At 40.7% G+C, this 24499-nt stretch overlaps 1 protein-coding gene across 3 annotated transcripts in view; it reads left to right on the top strand.

The window, feature by feature from the left end:
- Positions 1-24499, top strand: part of CUL1 (cullin 1) — a 95269-nt gene that overhangs the window by 21984 nt on the left and 48786 nt on the right. For all 3 annotated transcript variants that reach the window (XR_002829257.1, XM_006088710.3, XM_014455835.2), the window contains exon 2: positions 9981-10280. Coding sequence is in view for 2 of the 3 variants with exons in the window: in XM_006088710.3 (XP_006088772.1) it covers positions 10141-10280 (140 nt within the window). In the remaining variant the exon portion in view is untranslated. The remainder of the gene's footprint in view (positions 1-9980; positions 10281-24499) is intronic.

The following is a 24499-nucleotide window of genomic DNA, read 5'->3' as shown; positions in this document are numbered from 1 at the left end:
CATGTATCTGCATATTTCCTGGTATACATATGCAAAGTGTGTGGGTCTAAATCGTTTGTTTTGCTGGTGGTGTTCATACTTCTAACCTAGTCTCAGAAAACAGTTAATGGCTTTATTGAGTGATACCCAGGATCATTTCTATTTTAACCAGATTTAAAATGTCACTAAACTAGAAAGGCTAAACCTAGTTTTGTTTTATGTGTTTATTTCATAATTTTTAAAAATTGGTTATGGGGTGGGGGAGGGACGGAGGGAGGGCGAGAAACATCTATCGGCTGCCTCCCTCATACTCCCTGATCAGGATCTAACTCAAAAACTAGGTATGTGCCCTGATTGAGAATTGAACCCACCACCTTCTGGTGTACAGGACAACGCTCCAACCAACTGTGCCACACTGGCCAGGGTGTTTTATTTTTTTAACAGTGAAGTTTAACTGTATTTTCATTAACTTGAATATAGACTTTATTTTTAGAAGATATTGTAAAATTTTTATCTTTTTTCTTTCAGCTTTTTAACATTTTTTTTAAGCAATCAACCTAACTCAAGCAGCTATAGTGTTTTTTGAGAAACCTTGTTTCTTGCATTCCTGTTTCAATTCTGATTTGAATGGTCTTAACACTCCTCAGCATTGGCTTCTGCAACAGCATTTGCTCGGTGTGTTTGTTCTTAATTTATAGAAATGGAAATAAATATCAGGACTGCATTAATAGGCAAAAGTGGTATGTGGATTTTTTGAGTATTTAAAGTGAAATTGAGGGGGTACAATTCTCTTATTACTTTAACATTTATGTGTTCCTCCCCTGCAGTAGAAATGTAGTTATGTTCATTAAAGTCTTAGGAATTTATATTTCTGTCTGTTTTGTGTCGGGGGAATAATACATGAGGAGGATGCACAAAGTTTACTAGATTAGGCATGTGGTGAGAAATGCTTGGCCCCATAGTCCTATCCAAGGATCCCGGCCCAGTCTTGTAAAGCCAAGGCCATCCTCCTCTTGGCACTAGAGGCTTAAATCCCCTTGTTTTGTCCCATGGTCATCTCTGTTTTCTGAACCAGCACCCTATAGTTGCTTGTCATCCTCTGATCAAAACCCCTACCCCACCCCTCCTTTCCCCACCTTAGTTCTTTAGGAAGCTTTCTCAAGTCCTATTCTTTCAACCTACAGGCTCTTCCTCAAAGACTCCTTATAGGTATGGCTCTTTATATTCTCCCACATCCCACTAGCCTCCATGTTGAAGGTGGGCCTGTGCGATGTTTGCAGCCATGGACAGGCTCATTGGAGGCTCTGCTCATTCCCTCCCTGTCATCTGCTCGCCACCATATTTCAGAAATTAAGTGGACACTCTGACACCCAGTTCAGAGCCTTCATCTCCACTTCCAACACCCATTATCTGAGTGGACTTGGCTTCAGCGTGGACAGTCCTCCCAGGGCCTTGACCTCTTGCTCCTTGAACTCCATTCTGTCCCTAGACCTGACCCAGCCTGTACCACTTCCAGAGTCACCAATCACACTACTAACCACAGCCACTTCTCCTTTATCCCTCACTCTTTCTCGAGACAGAGATCCCCCTCTAACTTTCTTCACTCCTTCATGGCCAAGGTTCCTAAAGATAGTCTTTAAGCATTTTGGTCCCTTCTAGCCAGTTCCAGTTTCATTTCTGCCCTTAAAACCACAGTGAAACTGTCCTTGCTGAGGTCGCCAGTGACTTACATGAAACGAAAGCCAAAAGCTACACATGTCAGAAATCATGATAATGAAAATAATACCTAGCATTTATGAAACTCTATGCTGCCTTATGTAATCCTGACTCCCAGAGGAATTAAGCAATTTACCTAAGATCATACAAGAAATAATGGCAGTGACCATTGTTAGGTCCAGCCAACCATGGCCTTTTCTTCCCCAAATCTCCAGGATAGGTGCGGGGAAGGCTCTCATTGTTTTGGGCTTTAACTTTGCAAATATAAACTTTATGGTTCCCCTTAAGTCAGTTTCTAAGTGTTCCTTGGGACTCGTTTTGGGCCCATCTTTCTCTAATTTCTCTGATTCACTCTGGTTCCAGATTCAAATAGTGCCTGTCAGAGATGAACTCGCACAGCCCAGCTGCCTAGTATGGTTACACACACCACAGAATCACATGTGCAGAGGTAGACCACCTGCTACCAATCTGTCCTTCCTCTAGTGTGTTCTGTCCTAGGAGATGGTCCCATAGTCCTTTCTATCTTAGCTTTATGTAAGTGTTCCTCATTCCATTCAAGTCAGCAAGAAAGAAATGCTTCTGTGACTGCTTGTTGCAGTGTGACTTCCAGCTGTTAAAAAGTAAACACCCAGAAGCTCTTTAGCTCTTTGATGAACAATAGGATATTACATAGCTCACTAAAACAGTAAGGTGTATTTCATTAAGTGAAGTTACGAGTATTTCATTATAAAGTGACAAAAGTTGCAGAACAGTGTGTGGTTGATCCCAAGAGTTAGGAATCAGTAGGGATCAGTACAGATGTATCTTTCCTTTTTCTCTTAATATGTTTTTTCTTGGAAACAGGGTTTTCTTAAAACACCAGTCCTGAGATATGTTTAGGAAAAAATATTCTACAGCCAAGTCAATTTAAGAGGAAGATGCTTTATACTGGTTTTCTGACAGAAATTTATAAAATATGTTCACTGATTAAGTCCTCTGAAGTCTTGTAGCAAACAAAATAAAATATTTTTCACTAAAGCTAGCATTTTCCAAACTCCCTTTATGTTCTGTTTAGATTATGTCTAATTAGTGTTTAGTACAAGATTAACAATGCTCTTTTAAAACAGTCCTTTCATTGCTAATGAAACTGAATTACTGATATCAGAGAGGATATGTTTTTCAGAATTCTCAGTAGTTCATGCTTCTACTCAATGAAGGAAGTTTATACTGTTAAAATCTTGAGAAACAGGCTGTTTGATTAGCGCATGGTTTGAATTGTTTGAAGGCTGTTTAATATTATTATGTTGGCTTTCATGACCCTTTGAAACAAGACTTTTCTTGGAGACAAGTTCTTAAACATACAACTTCTCTTCTCCATTAGACCTGCTTACTTTGACTTTTGTATGCCGGTCCATTATCTTACTTTCTTACGGAGAGGTGAAGGTGAAGTGTAATTGTGTGTGCGTGTGCGGGCATGCATGTGAGGTAATTTATTCAGGCTTCATGGCCAGTGGCTGGTGTATGAAGGTACCGCTGGCTCTGCCCCTGGTTCCTGTACTTGGTTAGTTGCATTTTGTGCCTCAGTTTCCTGTGCATCCAAGTATCAAATAATGCAGATATTGTGTCAGAAAACTTCAGCATTCCTTATTGGGTGCCTGTGACCACAGTACGTGCACCATGGAATGCCAGGGTCTATATACTTTTGAAAACTGCCTAATTTTCTAGGTATATATTTTGTTTAGTTTTTGTTTTTAACATCTATTGGCTTTTTGGCCCTCCTAAGTCTTTTGGCTATGAGATGTGATTTCTTAGGAAAATATTTTTACCCCTTACCTAAAAAAACATTCAAACAAACTTCTTTGACTGTTCATGAAGTCTGCATAAGATTCTTGACAGTTTTGTGGTGTCCCAGTTATGAGATGAAGGATTTATAGCTTGTAAAGTGGTGTATTTCTGAAAATTCAACATTAACTGATAAGCTAGTCTTTTGGGGGCATACCTATATTATATTTTATTACTCCAATCAGTTTATAATCAGATATTTGCAGCATTCTTAGTTTTTTAAATATATCAGGCTTTTAAAAAATTAGCTTTCTTAAATATTAAACTACTAGAGGCTCGGTGCACAAATTCATGCACCAGTGGGGTACCTTGGCCTGGCCTTTGGGATCGGGCCAAAACCAGCTCTTTGACATCCCCCGAGGGGTCCCAGATTGCAAGAGGGACCCCACCGGTACACAGTCGGGCCGGGGAGAGACTGTGGGAGGGCTCCAGGGCACGTCCAGCTTGTCTCGCTCAGTCTTGATTGGTCGGACCCCAGCAGCAAGCTAACCTACCAGTCGGAGCGTCTGCCCCCTGGTAGTCAGTGCACATCATAGCAAGCAGTTGGGAGGCCTTAGCACAGTGGTTCTCAACCTTCCTAATGCCGTGACCCTTTAATACAGTTCCTCATGTTGTGGTGACCCCCAACCATAAAATTATTTTCGTTGCTACTTCATAACTGTAATTTTGCTACTGTTATGAATCATAATGTAAATATCTGATATGCAGGATGTATTTTCATTGTTACAAATTGAACATAATTAAAGCATAGTGATTAATCACAAAAACAATATGTAATTATATGTGTGTTTTCCGATGGTCTTAGGCGACCCCTGTGAAAGGGTCATTCGACCCCCAAAGGGGTCTCGACCCACAGGTTGAGAACCGCTGCCTTAGCATGTCATTAGCATATTACCCTTTGATTGGTTGAACGGATGACTGGACACTTAGCATATTAGGCTTTTATTATATAGGATTGTACATGACCAGAGCCCACCACAGTGCCTGGTACTTATAGTTCCCTACTAAATATTTGCCAAATAAATAATATTGGTCACTAAATTTCTGTAACTCTCATAAGTCTGCTTAAACACTGTGTTAAAATATGTATACATTTGTGATGACTAGGATTACATAAAACATTAATAATTGAAACCAAGAAATAAATTTATAGTCTAAAATTTAGTATGTGAAGGAAAAAGTTTAGAAGAAACAAGATAGAATTCTGTAGAGATTCTAAAGGGGGATTTGGGGCAAGTTCAGATACTCGGTGGCACTGGTATTTCATTATTTCCAAATCCTTTAAAAACATATTCTTTCTATTTTCCTGATCTTTGTCCTACCATTTGTGTAATCTGTTTTGCTACTCAGGTATTCTTAATTTGAATGTAAGCAAATATGTCAGTGTTTTCTTTTATTATTTACTAGGGGCCCAGTGCATGAATTCATGCACCTTGAAAGGAACTGTGGGTCGCAAGGCTGTGGTGGGCACAGGGGCAGGTCTCGGCCCATCCTTTGTGCCCCTGCCAGTAGCCTTGCTCCCACCACCACCACTCCCACGCACTGACAGCGCAGAGCAATTGGGGCTGGTGCCAGCAGCAGTTCGAGTGGTGGCTTCTCCACCTCCCGCTGGCCCTGCCGCTTGCACCCACTGATGGCGCTGAGCGCCAGCAGCAGGTGCAAGTGCTGGGCAGGACCTCGGCGCACAGGAGCAAAGAGTTTTCAGTAACCACCAGAGGCTTGTCCTATGACAGCGACCGGTGTCCCACCTTGGTCTGGTGCCCCCACTCACCTGCTCCACCATCCCGCCACGGCCTACGCCCACCATGTTCCATGCTCTGCTGCTTGCTGCCGATGCCCGCCATGTTCCGCGCATGCCCTTTGGTGGTCAGCGCACGTCATAGCAACTGGTTGTTTGGTTATTCAGTTGTTCTGCCGTTCTATTTGCATATTAGGGTTATATATTTATATGTATAAATAGTTTTCTGTCTTATTAAAGAATCTTTTCCAGTCTTGGCACTAAAACTATCCTCCTCTATTTTCCTATAAGTCTTTTAATACTTTTATTGGATGTCTATTGCTGTATAACAAAATTACCACAAACTTAGTGGCTTAAAACAACACACATTGATTATCTCAGATTTCCTGTGGGTATGAATCCATGGGTCCTGTGCACAGTCTTTCACAAGGCTGCCATCAGGTTGCTGGCTAGCACTAGGATCTCATCTGACACTCACCTAGAGAAGCATCTGCTTCCCAGCTCTGTGGTTATTGGCAAGATTCAGTTCCTTGTGGGTTCTTGGACTAAAAGCTTTTGTTCTTTTGGCTGAAGAACACCCTCAGTCATGACCACATGGACTTCTCCATATGGCAGTTTACTTCATGAAAGCCAGGATGGGAGCAAATCAGTAGAGAAACTACTAACAATGTAGCTCAATTGGAAGTGACACTTAGTCAGCTTTGGTTAGAAGCAAGTCACAGGTCCTTACTTGAGATCACGAATACCAGGTGTAACAGTGGGGGTCATTTTAGAGTCTGTTTGCCATAGATTTTGGTCTTTTAATATTTCAGGATTTAATCTGCTTTATATTGTGTTGATTCTGACTTTTTTTTTCTGTATGAGTAAACCTGTTATCCTAGCAATAAAAAATATACATCTTTGTTTTACTATGGTTGCAAATATCAAAAAATTTCTATATGTGACACGGCACCAGAGTTAAGTTAGGGTTTTTCAAAATGCTGACACGCCGAGCTCAAAAGGTTCACCATCACTAGACTGAAAAGATTGAAACTGCTTTCTTCCCCACTACCTTTCCATGCTATTGCTACAACATGTCAGGCCTTCTATTTTGTATGAGTCTATTTCTGCTCTCTATTCCACTGGCAAATTTAACAATGCCACTGACAACACTACACTGTCTTAATTACTATAGTCATTTTGATAGCCTTGAAATCTGGCAAGGCAAGTCTTTTTATTTTCTTTTTCCTTATTATGTCTTAGATTTTCTTAAGCCTTTGTTCTTACATGTGCATTTTAGACTTAGTTTGCACAGTTTCTCAAAGCTAACAAACGAAGAACAATACATGTTAATTGTAAATGCGTTAAATCAATTTTTGGAGAATTGACCTCTTTACATTAATTAGTCCCTGTTCATGAGCATGGTATGTCTCTCCTATATAATACTTTGATAGTTGTCTCCGAGCACGTTATATTGTTATTATAGTAGATGACATTTATTGTTATTTATATATTCTAACTGTTGTGAGTTATATAGAAAATACAGTTGATTTTTGTGTATTTATATTGTATCAGGGACCTTATTAATTCTTCTTAATAATTTAATAATTGACCTGTAAATTCTTTTGAAATAAATGGTTTTACAACTGAAAAAACAAAACATTCTTTCATTTATTTATGCAAACCATTGATTGAGCTTAGAACTGGGCTCTGAACTAGGTTCTTAAGTTACTGTGGTGAACGGGAGAGACGGCATCTGTGCCTGGGATCCTTCTCACCAGTGAAGTGAGACTGATGCATGGAATCATGACCTTGAATAATAGTTAACACTTGGGTTGCGGGAAACGAGTTAAGTCGGCTCGCGTGAATTGCGCGTACTCGGCGGGAGCCGTCTTAACTCGGTTCATATAGATTTGCGGTGGAGTGCGGGAAACGTGTAAACTCGGGCCGATTGTAACTGCGTATTACCAAATATTTGTTTCAAAGATACCTACCTGCGTATGCGAACCGTTTCATACCCATTTCAATCGAACCCATACTTCAAAAGACATAGGAATTTTAAACTAACTCTGATTTTGCGCGGGAAACCTAAATAATTGCCCGCGCCAGCTTATATTGTGGCGGGAAATTCACCCGACACCAGAGTGTTAAGAAGGGAAAGTCCTGTGAAATGGGCAAACCTGACCTGTCTGGGAGCTCCCTAGTGAATCTGACCTGACTGGAAGTGTAGCTGGAAAACAACTTGATGAAGAGGGAGAACTTTCCAGGCAGAAACAGCAGCAAATGCAAAGATCCTCGGAGTGGGGAGGAGACCAGAGTGCCCAAGAAAGGGAGGAGTCTGTGCTGTACCGAGGGGATGAAGGGGAGTTGGTAAGAGGTAAATGAAGAGATAGAAAAGATCTGATGGTACTGCAGTAAGGATTTCTCTGCTTCCAACTACTTTGCCCCCTCCTGCCCTCATTGCTCTCAGGATAGCAATCTCATCAGATCTGCAGTCTTAGACTCAGCTGCTGTGTGAGGAATACATGGGGAAGTGATAGGTTTCTGATTTGTGGATACATGGAGTTGCCACTTAATGAGATGCAACATTGTGGAGAATGGAGTCTGGGGCTAGAGCCTGAGTTCAACTATACACCTGTTGGGCTTGAGACATCAGCAAATGTTACTGAGGCAGTTGGATATAGACAGGCCTGGAGTTCAGAGAAGTCTGGACTGGAGAATTTAAGTGGTAATTTCCACTTAGGGGACAATTAAATAAGTGCCAGAGAAGAGAGTGTAGGTTTAAATAGGTGATGCTGTCAGGTGGTAGTAGCACCCATCCAAAACACCCCAATGACTATCAGGTGGGGTGTTGGTATGATCTTCTCAAGATAGATGAAAGGAAACTCAGATTGAAATTATATTTAGGAAACATTTGCTGAGTTGTTAGTTTTCTTAAAACTTGAGGGAATTCTTGGGCATTTTTCTGTCCCACATTCAAACATATCTATTTGAATACTAGAGGCCCGGTGCACAACATCGTGCACTTTGGGGGTGGAGGTGGGGATCCCCTCAGCCCGGCCTGCGCTCTCTTGCAGTCCGGGACCCCTCAGGGGATGTCCGACTGCCGGCTTAGGCCTGCTCCTTGCTCAGCCTTGCCAAATTGCCTTCTAATTTGTGAGAGTGGATTTTTTTTTTTCTATTTATAAGCTATTTGTGTTTCTCTTTTTTGGGAGTTTCCTTTGTTGTTTTTTCCTTTGAGTTTCTCTTTCTGGTTGTTATACAGGTCAAGAAATATAGTTGAAGTTTGGTACTTTTAGAAGACAAAAAAAAGGCAACATGCTAGTTGTCTCTATGCAAGTTTTACTCAGCTTTTTCTGTGGGCATATTTCTTTTCTTTTTTAAATGTTTATTGTTGAGAATAATACAGATGTCCCCTCTTCCTCCTTCGCCCCCATTCCCCCACTCTGCCCAGGTCCTGGCCCACCCTAGGCCTTCACCACCTTATTGTCTATGTCCATTGGTAATGCATATATGCACATAAGTTCTATGGTTAATCTCCCCTCCCCCTTCCCTCTGAGATTCATCAATCTGTTTCATGTTTCCATGCCTCTGGTTCTATTTTATTAATCAGTTTATTTTGTTAATTAGATTCCTTGTTCATTTATTTTGGTTTTTAGATTCAATTGTTGATAGATATGTATTTATTGCCGTTTTATTGTTCATATTTTTTTTGGTCTTTTTTCTTCTCCCTCCACCTTCTCCTTCCTCTCCTAAAGAATACCCTTCAACATTTCATGTATTACTAGAGGCCCAGTGCATGGATTCGTGCACCAGTGGGGTCCCTCGGCGTGGCCTGCGGGAAATCGGGCTGAAACTGGCTCTCCAACATCCCCCAAGGGGTTCCGGATTGCGAGAGGGCACAGGCCAGGCCGAGGCACCCACCAGTGCATGATTGGGGCCGGGGAGGGACCATGGGAGGGCTCCAGAGTGTGTTGGGCCCGTCTCGCCCAGTCCTGATTGGCTGGACCTCAGCAGCAAGCTAACCTACTGGTTGAAGTGTGTGCCCCCTGGTGGTCAGTGTGCATAATAGCGACTGATCGAATGGTCAAACGGTCAGTCACTTAGCATATATTATATAGGATTGGTTTGGTGGTGGTGAATTCCTTTAGCTTTTTCTTGTCTGTGAAGCTCTTTATCTGACCTTCAATTCTAAATGATACCTTTGCTGGGTAGAGTAATCTTGGTTGTAGGTCCTTGCTATTCATCACTTTGAATATTTCTTGCCACTCCCTTCTGGCCTACAACGTTTCTTTTGAGAAATTAGCTGACAATCCTTTGGGCACTCCCTTACTTTTCTCTTGCTGCTTTTAAGATTCTCTCTTTGTCTTTAATCCTTATTTTAATTATGGTGTCTTGGTGTGGGCCTCTTTGGGTTCATATTGTTTGGGACTCTGTGCTTCCTGGACTTATAAAAGTCTGTTTCTTTCACCAAGTAGGGGAAGTTTTCCGTCATTATTTTTTCAAATAGGTTTTCAATTTCTTCTTCTCTTCTTCTGGCACCCCCATGATGCAAATGTTGGTAAGAATAAGCATATTTCTATGCACATATATAATAGGAGTGTTTCCACATACAAAGATAAATAATCTCTGGATTAGCATGGTGCCTGCAAATGCCTACAGACTATTTCTGTCAGTGTGTGAGTATTTCAGTACCTCCCCGGGGTATTGAAAAAGAATTAATTAATTCCCTTTATTTCTTCTTCAGGTTTGCCTGCGATGAGATTTCATTCTCTACAGTTAAAGGACATCCTTTATGAGCTCTGTGAATAAATTTGGAATGATACTGTATATTTTCATCTAATGGAGGATTAGCTGTACTTTGAATAAGGATTGCTGCACTGGACAACTTCAGAATATTACTCACAATGTCATCGAACAGGAGTCAGAATCCCCATGGACTGAAGCAGATTGGCCTTGACCAGATCTGGGATGACCTCAGAGCCGGAATCCAGCAGGTGTACACCAGACAGAGTATGGCAAAATCCAGATACATGGAGCTCTACACGTATCCTGCCGCCTGCATTGAGAGCTATTTGCTTAGAAGCCTGTTTACTAATATGATCTGAGAATTATTAGAAATTTGACATGTTTTCTCTTTCAGTTCATCCATGAGTTCGTTTTAGCTTTAAAAATTAAGTCACTCTTAAGTTTTTTGAACAGAGGTGAAATTGGCTGGTTGGTAGTCTAAAGCTGTGCTGTTCAGTAGAGTGGCTATAAGCTACACGTGGCTGTATTTCAAGTCATTTAAATTATGTAATTAAAAATTCAGTTTTGCCCTTACTGGTTTGGCTCAGTGGATAGAACGTTGGCCTGTGGACTGAAAGGTCCCAGGTTTGATTCTGGTCAAGGGCATGTACCTTGGTTGTGGGCACATCCCCAGTAGGAGGTGTGTAGGAGGCAGCTGATCATGTTTCTAACTCTCTATCCCTCTCCCTTCCTCTATGTAAAAAATCAATAAAATATATATTTTTTAAAATTTAGTTTTTATGTTGCAGTAGGGGCATTTTTAAAAATATGTTTTTATTGATTTTAGAGAGAGGAAGGGAGAGGGATAGAGAAATAGAAGCATTGGTGAGAGAGACATGAGAGAGAAACATTGATCTACTACCTCCTGCACAACCCCCCATGGGGAATCAAGCCTACAACCTGGGCATGTGCCCTGACCAGGAAAGAAACCAGTGACGTCTTGGTTCATGGGTTGATGCTCAACCATGGAGCCACACTGGCCAGGTGCAGTAGCTGTATTTCAAGTGCTCTGTAGATAGATAGTAGACTACTTCCCTCATGGCAGAAAGTTTTGTTGGACAGCGCTGGTTGTGGGGGTTGGGGGTTGGTTTCCATGTTACCTGTGGCTGCCTTCATAGGGTAGATGGAGCAGAGTTGGATAGTTGCATCAGAAATGGTCTGGTCCACAAAGCTGATAGCATTTACTCTCTGGCCCTGTATGGGAAAAGTTTGCTGACCCATCTAAAGGGTTACTACACAGAGCAAAAGTTCTACTTTATGCTCTGTTTTTACAAACATGGTATTTTTAAAAAGTATTTCATTCATTTCGTAGTGCATGATGTGTGCAAGGGACTGTGCCGTGTGCTATGGAGGTTATGTGGGGTGGAGGGCAAAAGATGTAGCTCCCATCTCCATTATATATTCAGTGATAGACTATTTAACTTGTAGTTTCTTGATGCCATTTAAGTATAATAAATTGAAATATAAGCTAACTTAATAGAGAGCAGATTGCTACTGATTTGCTGGTTCTAGGAGTTTAAAGTTTCTAGTTTAATGGATATGTAAGTTTGTCATTAATATGTATCAATGATTGTCAAACTTGGTTAGATGATTTTCCAGTATACCCACAACTATGCTACTATTTTAAAATCTTTAAAACTTTTACATTAATTTAAGTAGATACAAAACTGTATGTTCCTTTCTAAATTTAAATTTTATTATAGGTGTGTACACATACTCATAATGTGTATATGTATACACTTCTGTAGAATATTTTTTAAAAAATAACAGCTTTATTGAATATCATTTACATACTATAAAATTCATCCTTTTTAAAAAGTATACAATGCAGCGGTGTTTAGTATAGTCACAGTTGTGCTACCATAACCATTTTCTAATTTTGAACATTTTTATCACCCCCAAAAGAAACTCTGTACCCATTAGTAGTCATCTCCATTCTCTCCTCCCCCAGCCTCTGGCAACCCCTGATCTACTTTCTTTCTCTAAGAGTTTGCCTGTTCTGGACGCTTCATGTAAATGGAATCACACAGGATGTGGCTTTTCATGACTGGCTTCGTTCACTTAAGATAATAACATTTCCAGGCTCATCCTTTTTGTAGCAGGGTTAGTGCTTCATTTGTTCTAATGGCTAACTTGTGTGAACATGACACATGTTTTCCATTCATCAGTGAGGGATATCTGGTCGTGTCCACTCTGGGCTGTCAGGAACAATGCAGCTGTTATGAATATTGTGTGAGTTTTTGTGTGCACCTGTGTTTTCATTTCTCTTGGGTACATACGTAGGAGTGGGATTGCTAGATCATATAATACAGGGAACACTTTTAAGCAGGATAGAATCTTTGCAAATGAGAGGATATTATTCCACTCAAGAGGGTTGTGGCCTTCTGGGTATGACAGTTTTTTTGTGTGTGTTTTTTTTGTAGTAGAGCTGAAGATGTGATTCCAGAGATTAGACAAGGCACTTGGTTGGATTTCTGGCTTTTAAAAAAAACGGGAGCATTAATGTGGAGATCAAGGAATTTTTATTATCTCTGGGGAATTTCTTAATGTGTAATTTTTTACTAAATCAGATTGGTCTTTTACCCAATAGGATGTTTTGCTTTTAGGATTCTCTCTAAGAAAGTAGACTTTGTCTGCTTGCAGCAATTACTGAATTCTTTTATTCTACAAGTAATTATAATTTGTAGTTGTTATAATAATTACAGTTTTAAATATTTTAGGAATAATACTCTTAAATTGAGTGCTATTTTTTTGCCTTCCAGTTTGGTCTAAGACAATAACAGTTACATAAATTAATTAAGAGTGGAGAATCTAACTTTAAATCTTAAGATATTATTTATGAAATCATAGCCACATTTTGAGTCCTGTGTGTCAGGCATTGTGCTAGGGACCACCTACATCTTATTTAAGGCTTAAACCACCCAGGAAGGTTGGTGTAGTAACCCTTGGTGTCAGAAACCTGGTCTCCAAAACCTCAAGTAACTCACCTAATTGTTGTAACAACTACTGATAAATGATGATGCCAGAACTAAAATTCTTAGTAGTCTAAATATAGAAACTGCCTTTTATCTCCTATATGCCTCAGGATTTATATTTGGATGAATCGCATTTCTCAAAGTATTTTCTGTATTTTCCTTATGAAGTTCCAAAGAAGGGTGTTTTGATCAACTCTTTATTTTTAAAAATGTTTTTTTTATTGATTTCAGAGAGAAAGGGAGAGGGAGAGAGAGATAAAAACATCAATGATGATACAGAATCACTGATCGGCTGCCTCCTGCCTCCTGCATGCCCCACACTGGGGATAGTGCCTGCAACCTGGGCATGTGCCCTGACTGGGAATTGAACTGTGACCTCCTGGTTCATAGGTTGACACTCAACCACTGAGCCACGTCGGCCAGGCTTATCAACTCTTATTATATTAACTTTTAGGATACAGATAAAACAGTAGAATGTCTACTTGTATTTATTAATTTGATTATTGAAATCCTAGAATTGAACTCCTCCTTTCACCTGCATTTTTAGTATTAGTGTTATTGTCATAAGTAGAACTTTGAGTCATCTGACACATTTTTCTAGAGCACATCTTCACTTCCATTTAAGTCATTTTAAGATATACAGTACTTCCTGAAATTATGTGTTGCTATGACTACAGTTTTATGCCAGTTCAGTTTGCATAACAGTTTTGTTTCTGTTTAAGTTATTTTCTTCCAGGTGTATGTTCAGTCTCCCATGGACCCACTTAACTGTATCGCTCCTTAAAATACTTTCCTACAGGCTGGTTTACAGTGACATCTGACACATGGGATTGTGAGGTTATGTTTCAGGTTAGCAGGCACTTTTGGTCCCGGGAAGAAGGAGCAGACTGCACCTCACTCTTCTGGGGTTACTCTTCAAAGGGTAAAGAACCTTATTAAGCAAGAGAGGATTGGAAAACTGGTTGAGAGAAAGAATGGAGGAACCCTTTTCTTCCCATATGTCTAACTGGTAGATTAGATTAGAACAATCTAATAAAGCTAATTTGTTCACTTTTATTTATCCTGGAGACAGGCCTGCCATGTTTTCTAGAAAAAGGAACCTACTTCTAGATGTGAAGTGATATTCTTAGAGCCCTTAGGAACCTGTGGAGTATTGAATAGGACGATGTAATAGGACTTTGGGCTGTTAGGCAGCATAAACGTTTTTCTTGTTTTTTTCCAGCTCAGAATGGCAAAGGAAAGAGAAGGGAATTCGGAGAAGGAAAAGGTCTCAGAGCATCTGAGTCAGAAGGATCTAGTTCAGTTTCCTTTGTTTCCAGCCACTTCACAGAGGCTTCATTTTCTACTGAAGTTTTAGCCTTGAGCCCTTGTTCCCCACTCTGTGTCTTGTTGAGCACTTCCATGCAGTTCCAGTTTCCTGGGATGTCCCACATGCATATATGTAGTTAAATAAGGACTTTTCTTTTTGCAGTAAAATACAGGAGCTCTCCTATCCAGTACTCCTTGATAGTAGTCAGTTTCCTTTCTTTTGAACTTGAAATAGGAAATGAAGTTTCTTATCAATTTGTGGGCACCATCATATTTCCTGTGTCATGCCTGGTTCAGAGGACAGGCCAGGGTCCTGCTAGTGGAACAGGCACTTAGGAAGGGAATGCTATGCAAATTTATCTCCTATATGGCATAGCTGACAGACCCGGTCATATCTAGTCTAGGCACTAGGCTGTGCGATTGAAGTTTCTCTTTGTTTTTGTGAGGCCCAGGTCTACCTTCCCTCACTTCCAGGTCAAAATCGTTTTTTTTGTTGTTGTTTTTCTGCTGTCATTATACTCCTCAAACTATCATTTTAGCTTCCCTGGGAATCAATTTAAACTTCCATGTTGATGTCTTTCTCTTTCTTTCTGTCTGCATTAGTTCTCATAAATTTTAAAGTTTCTGTTTTTCTCCCTGTAGTTCTGTGAGCTGAATTAGTTCATTCCATTTTCTTGGCCTGTTTTTTCAAAATCTTTTCCCCCAGTTTGGTGAAGGAGGGGTAGTGGGTGGGAGGAAGAGGTCATTGGGGAGAAAAAAGGGGACAGCTGCAATACTTTGAACCATAAAGATTCTTTTAAAAATCTTTTCCCCAACAGTACACTAAGGATCACGTTCAGTGTTCCTAGTAAGTTATAATATCAGCATATTCACAGTTCACATTTAACCTCTGTTCTGTGACACAACTCGTCCCTGGAGCGGGGCTCACTTCACCCAGAGTAGGCCTGCTGAGCCATTGGCAGCCGCAGCAGGTGCTCTACAGGAATGACGTGCCAAGACATGCTGGTCCCACTGCCTCTCTGCACCTGCCAGCTGTATGCTCATGTCGCAGCTACCGCTGCCACTCTCTCAGGTTGACATGTTTTACCCTCCCCGGTTCTTCCGAAGGAGCTGGGGGTCCAAAGGGAAGATTCCAGCTACAGAATTCTCTTCCCTTTATAGAAACTCAAAATCTCAGAAAAACAGATCAAATAGAAAGAGTAACATTTTGTTCTCACAGTAGATTAGAGATGATCCATGTCCATTTGGAAATAACCATATAGCTTGAAGAATGTACTTGGGTATTTTATCTTGTACTTTTTATTCAGGGTCTTATATTAACCTTACTTTGCTCACCTAATGAGCATGGCGTACATCAAATCTAGACATATAGATACAGCTCATTTTTTTTTTTTTTCAAATGTGAGCTGCCATTCTCATGTATTTATACTCAGAAAGAGGCGCTAAGGGTTGTAACTGGTTCACAAAACGAAGTGCAAATTGTCAGTAGGCATATGGGGAAATGGTCAACCTCATAATTATTAAGGAAATGAAGAATTAAAAGTTTTAACCTGTCAGGTTGAAAAGAGTTTTAAACAAGTGATTATAGCTAGTGTTGGCAGGAGTTGGGGAGCCAGAGCACCTCCATTGTCAGGTACGAATGTTAGTTTGCTAGTATCTTTTTGTAGAGAAATTTAGAAATATCAATATGTCTTTATATTTCTAAATTTGAAATTTGAAAATGTACCCTGGTTCAGTGGTTTTTTTTAAACTTTATCCCAAAAACATAGTTGTATTCAAATTGTATGTGCAAGCTATTCAGAATAATAATAGGAAACAGTTGGAAACAGCCTCTGTCTTTAATAGTAAGAATTTGGTACTTAATGACCATAAATAGCCATTAAAAATAAATTGAGTATTCATTGACACGTAATAATGCTTGCAGTAAGAGTGAAAGCAAGATATAAAGTAGTATGTGTACTGTGAACCCCTGGCACACCCTATTTTTGAAAAGAAAAAAAAATTACCGCCCTTATTGAACATGGCTATTCGTAGTATTGGGCTTATGATGATTTTTAAAAAAATGACCTGTGCTTTCTAGATTTTCAGTATATAGCATGCATTTAAAAATACACTTGTTTAGTTTTTGTTAGTTTTCCTTAACCAAATGAAAATTGTCTCTACCTTTCACTATTGAGCTGGTACTATTAAAGTAGTTTTTAGGATTGAGAAATTGTATCTATCCTTAAGAACCTACAGAATTCATAATTACATTGCACTAGAGGCCTGGTGCACGAGAATCGTGCACTTGGGGCGGGGGGTGGGGGGGGGAATCCCTCAGCCCGGCCTGCACCCTCTCGCAGTCTGGGTGCCCTCGGAGGATGTCTGACAACTTAGGCCCACTCCCATGGGCCTAAGCCAGTGGTCGGCAAACTCATTAGTCAACAGAGCCAAATATCAACAGTACAACGATTGAAATTTCTTTTGAGAGCCAAATTTTTTAAACTTAAACTATATAGGTAGGTACATTGTTATTAACTTAATTAGGGTACTCCTAAGCTGGCCTTTGCTAAAAACGTCCTCAGTCTGATTGAGGTACATTCGCTGAGGTCAATCCCTTCCAACTCTCCCATCCACACTCGTCTTGTATACTTGTTTCGTCTATCTCCTTTCGTTCATCCTCTCTATATGTCCAAACCATCTCAACATACCTTTCTCAATCCTTGACACTACATCTTCTTTCACTCCACAACGTTCCCTAAAATTAACTTAATAAACTTTACTTTTGTCACCCGCGCGATTTGCAGATGCGACTAGCATCAACCACTGCACAATGAGACTGCTGACTGACTAGCTCGCTCAACTTGTGTATGAATCGCGCACACCTCCCGCGGCCCACCTGCGCTGGGTCTCCTGTCGCCCGACCGACCGACCGACATCCCCCACTTTTTATAACACCACTTCTTCAAAATAGACTTGCCCAAGCCGAAAACCGACTTCTGCGCATGGGCCACAAAGTTTCAATCGCACTGTACGTGTGCGCCCGCACGTGGTATTTTGTGGAAGAGCCACACTCAAGGGGCCAAAGAGCCACATGTGGCTCACAAGCCGCAGTTTGCCGACCACTGGCCTAAGCCAACAGTCGGATATCCTTAGTGCTGCCGTGGAGGCGGGAGAGGCTTCCGCCGCCACTGCTGCACTCGCCAGCCGTGAGCCCGGCTTCTGGCTGAGTGGCACTCCCCTATGGGAGTGCGCTGACCACCAGGGGCCATTTCCTGCGTTGAGCGTCTGCCCCCTGGTGGTCAGTGTTCGTCATAGTGACCGGTCGTTCCCTGTTTGGTCAATTTGCATATTAGCCTTTTATTGTATAGGATTGTTGCCTCTAGAATTGAGTTTTTGTTTTTTATTAGTATGAATATGGTACTTTCAGCTTTTTTTGTGTGCTTCATGGTGTATATATATTCAGAGCACTTCAAATATTTGTAAATAAATCTTACAGTTAGTTACAAGCAATCTTTGCTTTTGGAATATGCTTTTAGATGCAAACTGATTTGCTTTGTGATATCACCCTTCGAATTCTGTCTAACCACAGCCTGGAGAGGACTTAGTTCTTTCATAATTTTGCCGACAGACTGTACTGGCTGATGGTAGGCCTGCTGCTCTGGCCACTTTGTAGTGAAGGTCTTTGCAAATGATCTTATTACAAATTCATTGTTGGAATTTCAACTCTTAGTTCTGTTGGTTAAGAAGTGGCAGTAGAAAATGGTCTATTCTGTTTAGTTTTGTTTTAATTGAATTGCCGTTTAGAAGGTGAAAATGGTTTGAGTTTGGTAGTAACCAAAAGTCGCAAATTGGTTCCCCTTCTCCCCTTTAGATGAGGCCTGGTGCTGTAGAGTCACAGAGAGACATCCAGACCTTCGCAGCATTACAGTAGCCACTGTGTGTCACAGTCAGGTATGTGACCACACCCACAGCAGGAATGGCCTATCTTTTCCTAGCATCTGAGGTAGGGGGAGATGTTTGGGAAATGTCTGCAGAAAGATGAGCTTGTGTGCCTTTGCCTGAGACCTCTTTGCATCTGATGTGACCCTTTTCACGGTGACTTGTCCCTACCAGTCATGCAAAAGGTGTGCCTTGGCAAGTGATTGAACAGTTCCAGGGTGACGAGGTGTGCGGTCTATCTCTGAAGCAGAAGCAGACTTGGCTCTTCACCACCAACTGCCACCTACAGAACCGTCCCGCTTGCCTGTGAGGTGACCTGGGCAGATCCCAAGAGGGCCAAGTGTCTGCTTCCAAAGAGGTCTTCCAGGAACCTTCTGAAATAACCTCAAGTTTTAAAAGTCAAATATGTGGGTTTGCCAGACTCTGGCTGCCCTAGTACAAAACACTAACCCATTGACTGCTGAATGAAGCCTCTATTTTATTGCCTTTTAGATTTTTAGTTTATTTTTACCTCCTTGTGGATTTTCGTTTTCTTATTTCCTCCTAACTTCTATATTTAATCTTTCCTCTGAATCTATTTTGTTTTTGCTTTAAAAGTAATTTTAGATTTGATTATTTTTCTCCTAATTATTGGTCATATTTACTTTTTATACTCATCATAGAAAGTAAAAAAATGATTACTTAACACATAATTGAGCATGTGTTGGAATGGTGGGTGGTATGGTATGTGAAGGGACAGAAGGAGCCCCGATTCCTACAGACAGAGCAGCTGGATGCGAGAGGCCGAGAATTTCCTGACTTGGAGAAAGGGCACCAGGAGTTAGGAGTGCGCCCATTTCAGAGTCCTTTAGACATGGATCACTCCCTGCAAGACGATGCACTCAACAGTCATGGTGCTTTCTCTGGCAGCTCACTGAGATGTGCTTTTTTCTTTTCTGATAACGTTCCCCCACATAGTGTGGTTGATGAAAAACTGAATGGAAGCTGGTGTGTTGGCACATCCCTGTCTGTCTGTCTGTCCGGGCGGAGGGGAGGAGGGCTGTGCTTCTTCCTTCAGTGCCATTCTTTTATAAAAGGTGGTTCACTGCTCCCTCAGAAGTATTCCCCTCCTGTTTGTATATAAACTCTGTGTCTGCTTCCTATTCAAGAAAACTGCAAGTATGGTTCTCCCGGCCAGCATTTCACATGAGGAGCAGGCTTAGGCTGAAGTCTTGTTATTAACTTAATTAGGGTACTCCTAAGCTGGCCTTTGCTAAAAACGTCCTCAGTCTGATTGAGGTACGTTCGCCGAGGTCGATCCCTTCCAACTCTCCCATCCACAGTTGTGAAGTCTTCCACAGTTGGACACAGCTATTCCTTTTGTGGGTTGAAACTGTTTACTGGAAAAAACTGCATGAACTGAAGAGTAGATCCATTGGGGAGCTTTATAACATGTAATTTTTGTTTTTTTTTATAAGTTGTCCTGTTTAAAATATTAGGAATCCAAAAAGGCACACAGTGCAGGTCCATGTCCTTTCCATCCATGTTTTACTTAACGTCTGAGCAGCAGGCATCCTATGGCTGCTCGCTTGGGTACAAAAACGAGTGCTATATGCAATTTAAATTAATCTTTAACACAAACAACTTCCCAGTTGTAAGTATCTAAGTAAACATATATCTATAGGGTTTTTGTTTGTTTTTTTGTAGAAATGGTTCCCTGGTCATTGATTCTGATAGAGAACTAGGTCTGAAACATCCCTGTGAGTGAACAGCAACAGTCTCCTGACCTCATGCCATTTTCAGCTTATATCTAATCACTTGTAACTGTGGTTGTGTGGTCCAGAAACAAGCATCTCTGCTAGAGCCAATAGAAAAGTTCATTTTTTCTTGATGGCTTTGATAATATTTGAACTTTAGTCAGAATAGGAATTGTCTTAATGGCTTGTCTTCTTACCTACATGCTTTTAGAAATGTGGACACCAAAATTACTTTTGGCAGAAAGCACTCCAAATGTGTAATACGTTTATTTCTAATAATTCATAGGTAGGTCAGTTTTCTGTTTGTTTTGTGTATGTGTGTGTGTGTGTGTGTGTTTTGTTTTTGGTTTGTCGGTAAATTTTAGGATTCTGACTTGTATATTGGAATTTCCATCCTATTTTACTTCCCTGTTCTGTAGATATTTATTCTGGCTTATATTTTCTATTCTTTATTATGTTTCAGGTATTCTTATAAGCTATCTCAGACACCTGCTAAGTCAAGTTGAGGGTGTATACGTGTGCAAGATGAAATGTCTGTGATGAATGTTGATGGTCTCGTTTCATTGTTAGGAAGTATCTGATGGGTAATGTGACAGCTAACATTTTAGAGATGCTAAGAGGAGGGAGAAAGGTTTCGATGCTGCGATGGTTAGAAAGTTTCATGAACTAGTAGAGTTTGTGGACCTCAAAGGGTGACTAGGTAAGAAGAGAAAAGGAAAGTCTTGCAGAGTTTTCCTGGAGGGAGGAAGGTGAAGGTGGGAAGCAGCACTTTCAGAGGACATGCTTTGGTAGCTCAAGTAGCTCTGTAAGAAGAACTAGATGACTTGGGCAGTTTAACTGGCTTGGATAAAGGATGGTGCCAGGTTGTTGTGAATCTTGAAAATCAGGTGAATTTGTACTTTTTTTTTAAGTCGTAGGTCCATAGAGTTGGAATATGACTTGAGAATTAAGGGCTTCATGTAAACAAATTTTAGGAGGATTAATCTGGAAACAGATGGGATTGAAATAGGAAAGAGATCAAAGGCAGGAAGAAAATAACTTCTAAACTTCTTGGAGGAGTAATCCAAGTGTGACGTATAAGGTGAGCTAAGATAGTGGCCATAGAAATGGAACACAAAAGGAGCAAATTACTGGGCTTCTGCTGAAATTTGTGTTTTGACTTTCCCATCTGTGATATTACTAAAATGATAGTAAAATAATTTTTAGCCTGGCCAGTGTGGCTCAGTGGTTGAGTGTATACCTATGAACCAGGAGGTCACGATTCAATTCCAATCAGGGCACATGCCTGGGTTGTGGGCCTGATCCCCGTTGTGGGGCATGCAGGAGGCAGCTGATCAATGCTTCTCTCATCATTGATGTTTCTATTTCTCTCTCCTACTCCCTTCCCCTCTGAAATCAATAAAAATATATTTTTTAAAAATGAGAGAACAGACATTATAAATAGATAAGAATGCAACAATTTTTTGGAAGTTGAAAAGCTGATGGAGGCAGGGTACTGATTACTGGGGCATAGGAAGCCTCAGTTTAGAAGATACTCAGAGGAGGATGCTAGCAAGACAGCTGCTGGGCCTGCAAGACCAGAGAAGCGGGATCTGCAGGCTCTGGTTGGACAGGAGGTCGAGGTGTGAGACTGAGCAGGGCCTGGGAGGTGAGGGATAAATTCAGAATCATCTCCTTCTACTCCCAAGCACAGAACACATGGCAGCAAGAGCTTACATCCCAAGCAGAATTATTGCTTGTATTTAGGGACCAATTTTAGAAATTTGGAGAAGGAGGCCTGGCAGAGGTTGGCATAAATAGGAACTATCAACAGTGCTTATGGTAGAAAGTTCATAGTTGATGAGTCTCCAGTCCCATATCAAAATACCGGGGGTGATGCTGGAGACAGAACAGTTCTGGAAAAACTGAAGACCCTGAAAAATAAGCCCATTTATTAACATGGGAAGATACGGCAGTCAATGGCCAGCTCCAAGATGGAAGAGTCACTCAAAACTGTGGTCCACCATCCCCACTCAGGCCAGTGGCATTTCCAGTGGGCTTTTAGCACCTTATCACTTAAGGGTTAATAAATGTATGGAAGGACGGAATAAACAGAAAAAAAAGGGAAAATGAAGACGATAATACAGGGCACAGAAGAAAATGTTTTAAAAATTATTGTCAGATATGAGAAGCTCCTTATACAGCAGTAAATCAGGAGGAACAGGACAATAAGAAAACTCACATCTGAAATGGTAACTGAGACTCTAAAAAGAAAAGTAGTAAAAGAACGAGAAGACCAAGAAGTAACCCAGAGACCCAATATATGACTGTTAGGAAGGAATTCCAGAGAAAAATGGAGGAGACTTAAAATTTATAATAGTATCCTATCTAATAAAAGAGCAATATGCAAATTAACCATCACTCTGCGACAAAAGATGGCGGCGCCCATAGCAGGGGGGGCAGGACGCTGGCGGCGTCACCCCGGCAACGTGAGCCCAGCAGGGCCTGCTTGGCCCTGTCACCGCAGCGTCCCACGAGCAGCCAAGTGCAGCCTGCAGGCAGCACCCAGCAGGGCCTGCTTGCCCATCACTGTGGTGTGGAGCAGGCAGGCCCTGCAGAGAGCAGAGACCCATGGGGAGCGGGCCCAAGCCGTCAGTAGGACATCCCCTGAGGGCTCCCGGATTGGAGAGGGTGCATGTCGGGCTGAGGGACACCCCCCCCCCCCCTGCATGAATTTTGTGCACCGGGCCTCTAGTAGAGATTATAAAATAATTTCCTATAACTGAACATGCTAAATCTAGTGACAAGATAATGAAGAGAAAAGCGCATTACCAGGAACAAAGTAATGACATTTCTGTTCAGAAAGGATTAAGAAAGATGCCAGAACCTACGATTGAAGTAAAGAGAGCAGATTAGTTTTTGGACTGGTATTGTCCAGTAGGTCTGGAGAGCAGCCAGTCCACATTGGAGCCACAAGACTGGAGAGCTCTGGAAATTGTTGCCAGAATTAAGACCATGGGTGTGATAAGTGAAACTCAGCCTTAAGGTACCAGTAGGAATGTATAGGGTATCAGAAGTTTCTGCATGCTTCCTAGTCAGTGTGCCTTCCCCACAGCAGCTTCATGGAAAGGAGAGTGTAGCATATGTCTCCTTCATGTAAGGCTGCTTTAATTGAGGATGTTCTTGAGATTTACCCATGTTACTGTAAGTATCACTAGGTCTTCCTTTTTATTGCTGAGTAGTATTCTGTTGTATGAATATGGCAGGTTTTTAACTCATTCTTTAATAATAGATACTTGCTATTTCCATTTTTAGGTATAATGAACAAAGCTACTATGACATTTGGAGTTGTGTGACAGCTTCACCAGCACTTGATGTGTCATTCCTATGGTTTTAGCTGCTGTTGTGGGTGCACGATAGTATCTTTAATTTGGGTTTTCCTAGTGATTAATGGTGTCGAGTCCCTTTTCACATGCTAGTTGATTATTTGTAAGTCTTTTTTTAATAAAGTATTCTAGTCTTGCTGGGGTTTTTTCCCCATTTTTGGATTGCTATACTTTTTATTAATTGGGTTGTAGGAGTTTATTTAGGATACCAGTTTTGTTAGATATGTCTTGCTAATATTTTCTCTCAGTCTGAGGCTTGTTATTCCTTTTCTTACTGGAGTCCTTGGGTGAGCAGGTATTTTTTATTTTGAGAAATCTTACTTTGTTTTATTTTTCTTTTGTAGTTATGTGACCTATAAGAAACCTTTGCCTAGATCACAAAAATACACTGTTTCCCTCCTAAAGCTTAATGGTTTGCACTTTTACATTTAGATTTAGGATCCATCTTGAGTTAATTTTGTGGATGGTGTGAGGTAGGGCTCAAGGTTCATTTTTCCTCTCTGTGGCTATCCTATTATTCCAGTGTCATTTGTTGAAAAGACTCTTCCCCAATCAGTTGCTTTGGTGCCTTTGTTAAAATAACTGGTAATGTAAGTGATTCTGTTTCTAGAATTGTTTCATTGATCTATTTATCCATCCTAAAGGAATGATTACTAATTTGTAAAGTATTTTTGCAAGTGGTGGTAGGCGGTGCCCACATGTCCATGGAAATCTTTTTGCTGTCATTTCTTAATTACTGTAGCATTATAAAAAACCTTGAAGTCAGGTAGTAATAAGTCTTCCAGCTTTGTTCTCTACTCTCCTCCCCCCCCCCCCAGATTATTTTGATTCTAGGTTCTTTGCATTTTTCTAAATTTTATTTTCAGCTTGTAAATTTCTAGCCTAAAAACTACTGGGGTTATAATTGGGATTGTATTTAATTTTTTAAAAAGTAAGTCTTATTGAGATATAACTCACATGCCACAAAATTATCCATTTAAAGTGTACATTTCAGTGTTTTTTAGTATATTCACAGACCTGTTCAGCTATTACTACATTCAGTTTTAGAACATTTTTTATCATATCTGAAAAAAACCTTGTACCCTTTAAACTGTCATATGCTTACTCTCCCTGCCTCCTACCAATCTACTTTCTATCTCTATAGATATGTCTATTCAGAACATTTTGTATAAA

This window comes from Myotis lucifugus, unplaced genomic scaffold (genome assembly GCF_000147115.1).
Source record: "Myotis lucifugus unplaced genomic scaffold, Myoluc2.0 scaffold_51, whole genome shotgun sequence".
NCBI lineage: Eukaryota > Metazoa > Chordata > Mammalia > Chiroptera > Vespertilionidae > Myotis > Myotis lucifugus.
Note: the sequence above shows the minus strand (reverse complement) of the source record. Positions and strands in the feature narration are given on the sequence as shown.